Source organism: Musca autumnalis, unplaced genomic scaffold, assembly GCF_047663935.1.
Source record: "Musca autumnalis isolate F117 unplaced genomic scaffold, ASM4766393v1 scaffold_1, whole genome shotgun sequence".
NCBI lineage: Eukaryota > Metazoa > Arthropoda > Insecta > Diptera > Muscidae > Musca > Musca autumnalis.
Genome location: NW_027411644.1, coordinates 176,655,545 through 176,668,278, shown reverse-complemented (window position 1 = coordinate 176,668,278; position 12,734 = coordinate 176,655,545). Strand labels below are relative to the sequence as shown.

General features: G+C 38.3%; 1 protein-coding gene across 3 annotated transcripts in view; it reads left to right on the top strand.

The window, feature by feature from the left end:
• Positions 1-12,734, top strand: part of LOC141388784 (ATP-binding cassette sub-family G member 8) — a 143,620-nt gene that overhangs the window by 124,515 nt on the left and 6,371 nt on the right. For all 3 annotated transcript variants that reach the window (XM_073959108.1, XM_073959107.1, XM_073959109.1), the window contains exons 4-7: positions 1,266-1,415; positions 2,045-2,176; positions 2,291-2,548; positions 2,941-3,065. In XM_073959108.1, coding sequence (XP_073815209.1) covers positions 1,266-1,415; positions 2,045-2,176; positions 2,291-2,548; positions 2,941-3,065 — 665 coding nt within the window. The remainder of the gene's footprint in view (positions 1-1,265; positions 1,416-2,044; positions 2,177-2,290; positions 2,549-2,940; positions 3,066-12,734) is intronic.

The window sequence follows — 12,734 nt, the reverse complement described above, 5'->3', positions numbered from 1 at the left end:
GAAGTAGGTGTAATTTGCCATTTGAGGTTCCCTGCAGTCAAGAAAATCCTCCTCCAAAAATTGCCCATATTAATGCACCATCCGATTTTCTGTATTTTCATGATTTTAGCTCCATTTTTTGATGGAATTGTCAATATAGGTCCATGTTTTGGTAAATCCACCATATAACGTACCTTCAGATATTGGTTATTTTAAGGATTTTAGCTAGATTTGTTGACCGAACTATCTGTAATTTGACATTTGAGATTTCCAGTGGTCACAAAACTTGCCAACATAGGTTCATGTTTTGATATAGCCCCCATATAACGGCACCTGCCGATTTTTGGTAGTTTGAGGATTTTAACTAAAATTTAAATTTGACGTTTAAACCTCCCTGTGGTCACAAAACTTCGCCACCAAAGTTGCAAATTGTAGATCCATGGTATGTTATATCCCCCATAGAACGGTAATAAGCAAAAATACCCCTTACAAAACCCCTTTCTAACCCATTATTTTAACAAGGGCATATCATTCGAAATGTGTGGTTACATCCCGAATTTTGATATTTTCAAGATTTTAACTACATTTGTTGTTATTTGACATTCGAGGTTCCCAGTGGTCACAAAACTTCCGCACCAAAAATTGTCAACATAGGCCCATGGTTTGTTAATTTTGTTATTTTCAAGATTTTAGCTACATTTGTTCACCTAACTATCTGTTATTTAACATTTGAGGTTCCATATGGTCATAAAACTTCTCCCTAAAAATGCGTCAACATAGTCTTATGCCACAACCTAAGACTTGCTCTAAAAACTTTTCCATTTTATAGGGGTTCTTATATCAACTTACCCACTACAGCAATTTATTGAAATTATTCTAGAATTGAACTCGATCTAATGGCTCACAATTTCATGAAATTTATTTCGCTGTGTGGCAGGGGGACTTCCCAATTTTTGGTATTTTGAGTACGTTAGCTACAGTTTTTAAACGAACTAACTGTAAATTACAATTTGATGTTACCTGCAGTCACGATAATGCTCCACTTAAAAATTCCAACATAGGCGCATATTTTGGTATAGCCCGTTCCGAAATTTAGGGTCATAAAATGTCTCCACCATATCCATATTTCGATATTTGTCCATATTTTCACCCACTGTGCACTAATAAATCTGTTTACTTTCATTGAAAAGCATATTCAAACTCCATTCGTTTTATAAAATAAAAAATATTAAAAAAAACTGAATTTTAATTAATTTTCTATTTTAATATTTTCGTTTTCATTGCAGAACACCACCGCCACACAACATGGAATTGAGTAATTTTGGTGCAACGAAAAAAATGTCACGCGAGGAAAGGCGTTACTCAGTGCCACATGGACCAAATTCACCATTGCCGCATGCAGCGTCCGAAGACTTGCACGCATGGTCAATATACAGGTACGGAACTAAAATGAAATAACAATAGAATGGAATTGAATAACAGAATGGAAACCAAAACAAAAAAAAAAAACACAAATAACAAAATGAAAGTTGGGAAATTTGTTAGCAAAACTAAAAAAGACAATAAGAGGTGCAGTTTTCAGTTTCCGTTTCATTGGAATGGTCATTTATGACATAACAAAATTAGATTTGAAACCCGAAAAATGATTGGCAAACAACCGGCAGCAGAAGTAGCCATAATATATCATTACCAAAGGTGGTGGCTGGAGCCACTGGTTCTTAGTGGTGATGGAAATTATGTTTCAGCCCAACAAAATCAAACTAAACTCTCTTACGCTTGATTAGAAACTAATGAACGGAAGTTATCATAAAATTACATTGATTGTCGATTACTTGGGCTTTCAACATAAAAATGTTGTTGTTTTTGTTACCAGAAAATGCATTGTTTCCAAACATTCCACTCCCAGTTGTTATTTATTGATTTGGTGTAATTCTATTGGTTTTTTCTAACCAAACCAAACCGCATCCGTTTATTAACTTAATTTAATTCTGCCATTCATGTAACTGATTCATTAATGTTCTCTCCATAACCTATTGTGTCTCTTTTGTTTCTCTCTGTGTTTTAGGCAAAATCTAAATTCGGATTTTACCGATTCAGCTTTGGGCTCCTCCGATAAATCACCGCTGCCATATGGAAATTTTCAATTACGCGATTCCACAGTACAATCAATACTCAATCATCCGCGTTATGGTCCCAAGTAAGTTGATGTGGCAACAACAACAAGTGCTGCAGCACAGCAATGCAGCTACAGATTGTTTCATCGTTGAGTTTTGTTTGTTTCTGCTTCATTGGTTTTCTCATTTCATTTCAGATCACCATTGGGCTCTAATATGTACACATATTTGAAATTTGGCTTACCACGTGTATTCCCACCTAATGCTGGGTCACAGCGTTCACATCGTCCTGGCCCCGGCCCCGGTGGGGCGAGAGGTGGCCCCAGTAGTGGTGGTGTTAGTGGACGCATAAATCGTGGTTTCCGCGATAGTTCCGCTGGCCCAACAGCGGGCTCCTCGGGTTATGACAGCAGTGACAACGAAACAACACGCAGTCGTGGACCACCGAATTTAAGGTGAGTAAATAATAATATGTAATAACAATAAAAAGAATGCGGTTTGAGAACTTTCCAGTTCATCATTCTTGAAAGTGAATATTTATAATTCTACATTTGAAGTACGCCGAAACGTACTTTATTTGGCTAAAACTCATAAATTGCCCCAAAAATGTTCCAAATTAATGTTAATTCTATAAATAAATATACCAACGATGTTCAGCAACCGTTAGCTCCAATTAACACCTTTTACGTTATTAACAAAAATATCTTTTTAATATGATCACGAGTTTGGAATTCTTATAGTGCTGCTTAACTTTTTTTATTCACATTTAAACATTTTAGTTTACTTTTGATTCCTCTTTGTGGTTGCAATAATTTGTGTGCCTATTTTTTTTCTCTCTTTTCTACAGAAAATACCGTAGTGAATCGGATTTTCGTGCCATTGGCGGTATACCCTCATCACGTCCCGATTCTCGTGCTCAAGGCATACCAATGTCCGCCCTTAGACAAGCAAACAGTCGAGCTAGTATAGCTGGTAAGTAACAAAACAAATAAGAAAGTATCAGTCGGCTTTGTCTACAGAGATACATATACCCTCAGCCTATGTGAATTGAAACGTTCATATATGGACAGATCGAATTCTGGCTTCCAAACCAAAATCCTTTTTTATGTATTTAGGGAGTTTCAGAATTGTATGGACCTTTTGGGAAATTTGAACTTGCGATCTTTTGGACCACTAAGGACCTGCCCACGAAAAGCATAATATCGCCGTAAACAGGACCATAAGGAGAAGCATCGGTATAATTTTCCAAAGTGAATACAAGTTGTCACATAAAAAATCAAAGCGATTCTAGAGGAGGTTTTAAACTGAACATATCTGAAATTTTGTGTGGGAGATACCCGAAGGAGTAGACCGATAGAGTCTATATTGACACTTCATTTATTTCTGGTAGAAATTTCACAATGTTCAGTTTGGTCCATACTCCCTTCAAGAGATATCGTTCGCACAGAACAGAACATTTTTGAACTTTTGTGTGGAAGTTACCCGATGGAGTAGACCGATATGACTCATCTTCGAAGTTAAACTAAGTTTGGACAAAATATTACGAATGCCAATCGGTTGATCTGCCAGCCAGACAGACGGACGAACATGGCTAAATCGACTCCAAATTGTCTGAAACGGATTTCGTCCAAACATACTTGGGGTCTAAAACCATTATTTCGATGAGGCACTTTTTGCCCGTATGTATATACACGTTAGCATAAATGCTGAGTGTATAAATATACATATATGTATGATGTATTCTAGAATGTTGTTGTAACAGCAGACGAGGCACAATGGTTCAGAAATCGATTTTGCTGACCAAACCCCATTTTTTTTTGTCACCGATTGTTAATTTCTGTATGGGATTCAATAGTTAATATATTGAAACTAAAGAAACCAAAAAATTAGGTCAAAATACTGGAAGATGTGGGCGTCGTGTGCTCCTAAATATGAAAAATGTTTCCCACAGTGCAAAGTAGATCCACTTGTATGGAGAAAGTGGCCAAAAATATTTAGAGTGTAAGAATCAAGCCCATTCGCCGGTTAAAGCTTTGTGCTGCTGCGAGGAGTGTTTTAAGAAACCACGAGCGTAATATTCTCCCCCCCCCCCCTTCCCCTCTGGAGGGGGTATACGGTAAGAATTGTTTCATGCTGTTAATACAAACTTACATGAACAGATGTCCCGATTATCTTATGATGCAAAATAGGCTTTAGTCCGGTCAAAATAGACATGCGTATAAGGGGGAAATAGCAAAAATTCCCACAAAGCTGAATTTTGGTGGAGAGCTAGGGTTGGCCATTAGAAGCAACGTCCTAAAAGTCCCCATCGATCCCATGTGTGCAAAACAAGTTATTCTGGGTCAAAGGTCATTTTTGGAGGCATTATTCAGTTTTTTTAATTTTTCTCAAAAACGGTAATACTTAGCAAAAGCCCGCTAAAGTAAAAGTTGTAGATTCAATAATTGTCTACAAGATTGGTCCTTATGATTCTTTAAAAAGACTTACCATTTTCGAGATATCTCGATCTAAAGGTCAAATAAAAAATTAGCCGTGTAAGTACATTATGAGGCGAACCGGTTAAAGAAACGACACTATGTGTTAGATACTTCCGTAAGCTTTCAAACGATATCCACTTTGCAATAATCGGTTCAGTAGAACCGGGTCTAACCCGGTTTTTAAATTTGGCCTTTCGGGTCTAATAACCGGTGAACCGGATCCGCAACCGTTGAAAATTATACATTTCCGTAATCAGCGCAACAAACCCTACCTTCGGACAAAACTTGAAAATAATCGGAGAGTTTTCGTTGGGCTCGTTCCCGTTGGGCTTTCGATTATACATGTGGGTTAAATGGGCTATTTTTGCATAAAATGACTCTAACATTGAATAACTCTACTAAACAGACTCCGATTTTGTTGGAATTTTTTTTAGAAGATAGCTATAATTTCGCTCTTCAAGAAAATATATATATTTTTGGGGGACAGACCCGATTACTTCGCTTATTTTAGCCGGTTCGTCTGAATATGTGCATATTTCCCTTATAAGTGCCTAAAAATCATTTGTTTTTTAGAACAGCTGTATCTCAAGAATGGTTCCTTCTAAGAACAAATTGTAAGAATCAAACTTGTAGATAATTTTTCTGTCTACAATATTTACCTTGGTTGGTTGGTTTACGTGGTGGCCATACTTTATAGCCTCAATTAGTATGTTAGAGATACCGTTTTGAAAAACCACACCACTCGTTCAGAGATTGCTATTTCGTTGTTGCATGTTGACAGTTAAATCCAGCCTGATGAGTTGAGGAATCGCAGAAGGTCTCCCAGACCTACTTCTGTTATCTCTGTGATATCACGAAGGAACGGTTGTCTTAGAGCTTTAAATCGTCGTTGCATTTGAGCAGGGCAGGAACAGAGGAGGTGCTCAACAGTTTCCTCCTCTTCTTCATTCCCGCAGCTACGGCAGTGGTCATTGTGCGGTAGATTTAAACGTTTTGCATGGTTACCAATTGCCCAGTGACCGGTTAACACTGCAATAAGTCTTGCAAGGTTCCGTCGCGTTTGATTGATTAGGAACTTAGTTCGTTTGGCGTTGTATTGAGGCCACGTTAATTTTGATATCTTGCATGTTGCCGTTTTGTCCCATCTACTTTCAGCCAGTGATAGATAGTGTTTGAAGATATCCCCTTTAACTACTCCCATTGGAATTGCGACTGATGCCTTTGGGAGTTCGTTAGAGGCGGATCCTGCTCTAGCTAACTCGTCTGCTTTTTCATTCCCAACAAGTCCCTTGTGGCCCGGGATCCAGGTGAGAACTACTCTTGACAGACGCCCTAGTTTGGCAAGTTCTTCTTTACAATCTTTCACTAGCTTTGATGTGACAGCGTTGGATTTTAGTGCAAGGAGCGCCGCTTGACTGTCGACGAAGATTCCTATTGAGTTTGCTGTGTGATGCTGTAAAAGTTCAGTACAGGCCTCCTTTATTGCCAGTATCTCCGCTTGAAAGACACTACAGTACTCAGGTAGCTTTGTAGATGTGTGTATGTTTGCTTCGTCCGAGAACACACCGGATCCGACTCCACATTACATCTTGGAGCCGTCCGTGTATACCTTAGTGTCATATGCTATCAATGGTGATCCATTACTCCATTCACTTCTGCTTGGAAATTTGATTGCAAAAGGCTGATCAAAATCCAATGTAGGTACGCAGTAATCAGCAGTGGTTGTTATTTCTTTCGGAAGTTGTTGAAGCATGCACGCATGTCCGTAAGTTCTGTCTCTCCACATACCTAGAGCTCGGAGTCTTACTGCATTACATGTTGCTGTTGCTTTGATGTGTAAATCAATTGGCAAAATGTGCATCATTATATTGAGGGCTTCGGCCGGACACGTTCGCATCGCCCCTGTTGCCCCGATGCATGCAGATCTTTGTATGCTGTATAGTTTTTTCTGTGTTATTTTCTTGTCCACTGCTGGCCACCACACTAGTGCTCCATAAGTGAGAATTGGTCTGATTATGCTGGTGTACATCCATAACACCATTTTAGGTTTGAGGCCCCATCGGCTTCCAAACAATTTGCGACATGCGTAATATGCAACAGTTGCTTTGTGAGCACGGTGTTCCACGTTACGTTTCCATGACAGCTTAGAATCTAGGATGATTCCTAGGTACTTGGCATGATCTGATAGGGGTATTTCTTGACCTCGCAGTCTTGGGAGATTAGGTATTGCATATTTGGTCTTTGTAGTGAATAGCACCATCTCAGTTTTCCCTGGATTCACTCCCAGACCACATCTTGTGGCCCAAGTATCTAGCGATCTCAGGGCTCCGCTCATAATGTCACTTATTACGGTCGGAAACAAACCAGAGACGAGTATTACCACATCGTCCGCATAGGCAACCACCTTAATCCCCATGTGGTCAAGTTTATTGAGAATTTCGTTGATGACAAGGAGCCAAAGTAATGGCGAGATAACTCCTCCCTGTGGAGTTCCTCTGTTCACGTGCTTTGACAGTGTACTGTTTCCCAGTGTGGCATTAATAACTCTGCTTTGCAGCATGGTGGTAATCCAACTACTGATGAGTGATTCCACGCCGAAGTTATCTAGTGCTTGTTTTATAGCTGATGTACTGACGTTGTTAAAGGCACCTTCTATGTCCAGGAAAGCAGCTAGAGTAAATTGTTTGTGCTCTAAGGACTTCTCTATAGTCCTAACGACTTCGTGTAGGGCTGTATCCGTCGAGCGCCCTTTAATATAGGCATGTTGGCTAGAAGATATGATGTTTGAGTTTTCCATCTTTTCTCGAATATACACGTCGATGAGTCTTTCGAGCGTCTTAAGTAGAAATGATGAAAGGCTTATTGGTCTGAAGTCTTTAGCATTTTCGTGACTACGTTTTCCTGCTTTGGGTATGAAGACAACCTTTACCTGTCTCCAACTCGTTGCAACGTAGTTAAGGGAGATACATCTACTATAGATGTATACTAGCCAAGGATTTATTATTTCCTCTGCACATTGTAGCATTTTTGGTATGATTCCATCTGGTCCTGGATATTTGTAGGGGGAGAAGCTGTTTATAGCCCACGTGACTTTACTCGGACTTATTATCTTATCAACTTCACTGTTGTTTTTATCTACAGCTGTAATTGGTCGCATTTCTTCGGTACTGTCCGAGCAGCCGGGGAAGTGCGTGGTAAGAAGGATTTCAAGAGATTCGGCTGAGTTTTCGGACCAGGTGCCGTTGTTTCTCTTTATATAGGTAGGATTCGAATGACCTTTTGCCATAACTTTGCTTAGTCTGGCTGTATCTTTGGTATTTTCTAACGATCCGCAAAAATCAACCCATGATTGCTTTTTTGCTTTGGCTATGGCTTTTTTGTATTCCTTTAGCTTATCCTTGTATGACTGCCAGGATCCGCTTTGGTAGCTGGCATTGAAAGCTTTCCGTGACTCTTTACGCAGTTTAGAGAGTTCGGATGTCCACCATGGTGGATAGTGTTTTTTTTCGATCGTGTCATTGGACAGGATACTTTAAAGGCTGTGTCTAGTGATTTCTCCAGAATAGATTTACCTTAGTCACTTTTTGATTAGATCAACCGTTTTCAAAAAATAAATCCTAAAACCTAAAAACCCTTAAATTTTGACCTTTGACCCCGAATAATTTTTTTTGCACACATGGGATCGATGGGGACTTTTAGGACGTTGCTTCTAATGGCCAACCCTAGCTCTCCACCAAAATTCAGCTTTGTGGGAATTTTTGCTATTTCAATGTCTATTTTGACCGGACTACTTTGGGAAACAAAACATTCTCCAAAACAACATAAAATCCTCCAATTTAGCGGATTAGAAAAAATCAACATTTTTGTCTGAAAATTGGTAAAATTTTTAATATAGATCTTATAGCGTCCTTCCTGGAAGGCACGTACCGCCAACGTAAGACAAATTTGGAAGAAGATTTCTTCATCTTGCCACTGATACCAATTATGTTAATGTACGTGGTCAGATAACAGAGTTGTACGCTAACATATCCATAGAAACCCTATTTTAGGGCAGCATTAGTCAGCGACTCACCATTTATAGTCTGGCACTAGATGACAGCTGATTTTAATACTGAATAATCTTAAACCCGTGAATTACTTTGGAAAATTTAACCCAGCAAAATGTTCGATGCCAAAGATGCCATTCAATCATGGGTGCAAGTGATCTGGCATGTCATCTTTTTAGCATCTTCATCGATGAATTTTATATGAGCGTGGACCCCAAAAGATGCTATTCACTTTTGGATCCAAAGCATGTCATTTACACCAATGCTTTGACATGTCATTTTCACCAATGCTTTGGCATGTCATTTCCACCAATGCTTTGGCATGACATTTTCACCAACCCTTCGCAATGACATTATCATTACGACGAGAGTTTTAACAACGTTTTTGTGATTTCGAGTCTCCGAATTGTATATAATTAATCTTATATATTTAGAAAAATGTGTATAAATAAAAACACAAAATTCATCTCTATTGGATCGATGGAATGGGTTAAAATGCTGATGAAAAGATCGGATCCTTCACGACATCCTTTGCACGGGTTCAAATGCTGATGAAAAGATCCGATCTTTCACGACTTCCTTTGCATTGGTTCAAATGCTAATGAAAAGATTGGATCTTTCACGACTTCGTTTGAACCAATGCAAAAGATGCCATGAAATCACGTCATCGCATGGAACCCCTTCCTTCAAATTTTGCTGGGTAGTTTCGCGATATTTTGAATATATTTACTTGCACTTAAATTGTAAGTGTACTCACGACAAAAATATTAGTCAAATGTTCCGACTTTTGAAGCTATTCTTACGAAGATCGCGTTCGAATGAAACAAAAATTAATATATTTTTAAAAAGCACCATGTCATAGCTGTCAGAGTTGCCAGATGTTGTACCAAAATTTTGACATTATTTTTTTTATTTTTGGCCAATGGGTGGATCCACTGCGCAATGTTTATTATTTATTTATTTTAAATATATAATTTTGTTCATTCTTTTTTTAAGTAAGTAGAATTGTTGTATTTAAGAATAGTTTTAATAAATTACCGTAGCGTTTACATGTGTGAGGTATTTTATTTTTCCCCAAGTCCAACTTTAACGGACTAGAACGCTCAAAAAGGCTCTTGTCGATTTAGGAAGGAATTTTCTAAAATTGTCACAGACGAATCTTGGATCTATGCGTATTAGCCCAAAACTAAACAGCAATAGACCGTGTGCGATTTCGAATGCGAGCCAAATCCAACGAAAGTTGTTTATGGAAAAGCACTTTGAAACAAATGGTCGATTGTTTCTTCGGCAAAACTAAGCATGTTACGACTATATGGCTTGAGCAACGTAGTACAGTTAATTCTGAGTAGTACACTACTCAGAATTTATTTGCCTGAAATCTGCTAAGAAATTCGAAAAACCAACAAGTGAAGATGAATCATTGTGCACCATAACAATGCGAGCTCTCACACATCGATTCTAACCAGTGCCTTTTTGGCCGAACAAAACGTGGAATTGATGCTTCATCCGCCGTACAGCTCTGACTTGGTACCCAAAGACTTCATTGGATTCCAGCAAATCAAGAAAAAAGGCTTGGTCAACGGGTTTCGTCGTCAGAAGATGATGTTGAAGCGTTCAAAAACCATGTTTTGGAGGTGGCTCAATCCGAGCGAAAAAAGGGCCTAAACAATTGGGTTGAGCGCATGAAAAAGCGTATAAATTAAGAAAACAATAAAACTTTTTTTGATGATAAATATTTAGTAAATATTGGTAAATAAGTTCGTTATAGCCTCCACTACAATATGAAGGGTATAATTAAATTTGTCATTCCATTTGTAACACATCGAAATATTCGTCGGCAACCCTATAAGGAATATATATTCTTGATTAGCGTAAAATTCTAAGTCGACATAACCAAATGAAATCAAGATACAGCTACCAATATTTAAGATAGATCCCTATAAATTTATACCTGATAAATTAGGTATTTAGTCTTCGTTGGGCGTATAAAACTTTCCACTTGAAATTTGGCGGTGTAGGTACACGTCTTTATATAACCCCCGTTGAAATTTGTCGATATAGTTCCACGTTTACATATATCCCCCGTAGAGCGGTACCTCCCAATTTTCGGTATTTTGAAGGTTTTGACTTCAATATCCAACCGAAATGGCTGAAATTTGGTACTTACTAGTCTTTTAGGCTCCAAAACTTTCTCCCAGAAATTTGTCAGTATAGACCCACGTCTCCATAAAGCCCCCATAGAACGATATTTTCAAATTTTTGGTATTTTGAAGGTTTTAGCCACATTATCTGAATGGTCTTCTTTGGGGCAAAACATTTCCTCAGAAATTTGTGAATGTAATACGATACCTCCCGATATTTGGCATTTGGGAGGTTTTGTCCACAATATCTTACCGAAATGGCCTTCGTTGGGGTTTTCGATCTTTCACCTAGAAATTTGTCAGTATATGTCCACTTTTGAGAATTTCAACTACAACTTTTAACCACACATTCCTTTACAAAAACTTGTCAACATCGACCATATTTAGGTAAGGCACCCATATAATGGTACCTCCCGATTTTGGGTATTGAGGTTTATAGTTACATTTTTTAACTGAACTAGTCGTAATTTTACATTTGAGGTTCCCTGCAATCATGAAACTTCTTCACCAAAAATTGTCAACAAGAGTCTATGTTTTGGTATACCCCCACATAACGGTACCTGTCGATTTTCGGTATTTCGAGGATTTCAGTTACATTTTTTGACCGAACTACCACTTATTTGACAACTTTAGGAAATTTAAGGAAACGAAACTTCTCCACTAAAAATTTTCAACATAGGTCCATGCTTAGATATAGCCCCATATAACGATACCTCCTGAATTTCGTTATTTCGAGAGTTTAATTACATTTTTGACTGAAGTATTCGTCAACAATTTTCAATATAGGTCCATGTTAAGGTATAGCAACCACATAATGGTACCTCCCAATTCTATGTATATTGAAGGTTTAAGCTAGATTTTTTGACCGAACTACCCGTCATTTGACATTTGAGGTTCTCCGCATTCACAAAACTTCTCCAATAAAAATAGTAAATAAAGCTCCACCCTTTGACGTAGCCCCCATATAAGGCACCGTCCTTATTTAATATATATTAAGATAGATTTTCTCACCTAATTTAGACATTTGGAGTATCCGTGGTTGAAAAGCTTCTCCATCTAAATTTGTAGACAGGAAAGAAAGCTTATATCATTTTATTTAATTGAATTAGTTGAGCTTATCATGACCTAAGGAGTTTTGTATTGAAAAAGTGATATCTAGCTAAGTCCACACACATCCAACCAATATTCTACGATCGTTTCGCTGGTGGTTTAAGCCAGCTCATTAGGCATATTTAGATGTGGTGCTAGACAAAGGCTGAGTTTGAAAATTTGTATATATACTAAACATATTGCAAATTTGCAGTTGTGAAGTATTTTTGAAGCTTTTTTACTATCAAGTCAGCCTAGTGTCTCTGGTCTTCCTAGAATCCTTCTTCAATACACACACATATACAATCGAAGACTTTTTTCTTCATGAATTGTAATGCCTTCCAGTTCAGAAGTTTGATAGATTGGCTTTTTAGTTTAGAATATACGATGGTGGAAGGTATAAAAAGTTCGTCCTGTCCGAACTCCAGTTCTAGAAATGTGGATGCTTCGATATGTTGTATTTACAAAGCTTCTGGAGTGAATTGAGTAGGCTTGGGAGAGGCGTCGAAAATGTGTAATGTGTCGTGCAGGGTTGCACCACCCCGAGCGTAGTTGAACTAAAGCTACTGTTTTTAATTAATTAATCGAGCTAACATGGACTAAGGAGTTTGTACTGAAAAATGAATTCTAGCGAAGTATCACGCACTCAACCATTATGCTACAGTTTTGAATACTTTTTCAACGCTTTTCGCTTATATTCGCGGACCACACCGACGTGCATAGCTTACCACAGACTGTCATATCATATAAGTTTCTCTGTCTGCACGCCAAGGCTGCCGGCTGGGGAATTGTGGACCTTGTTCCTACATCTCAGCTTGTCGAATGTTACCTCTAGAATCTTGGGGTATTTAGTGGTCGAAATTCTGCTATCATCGACCAGGATATTCA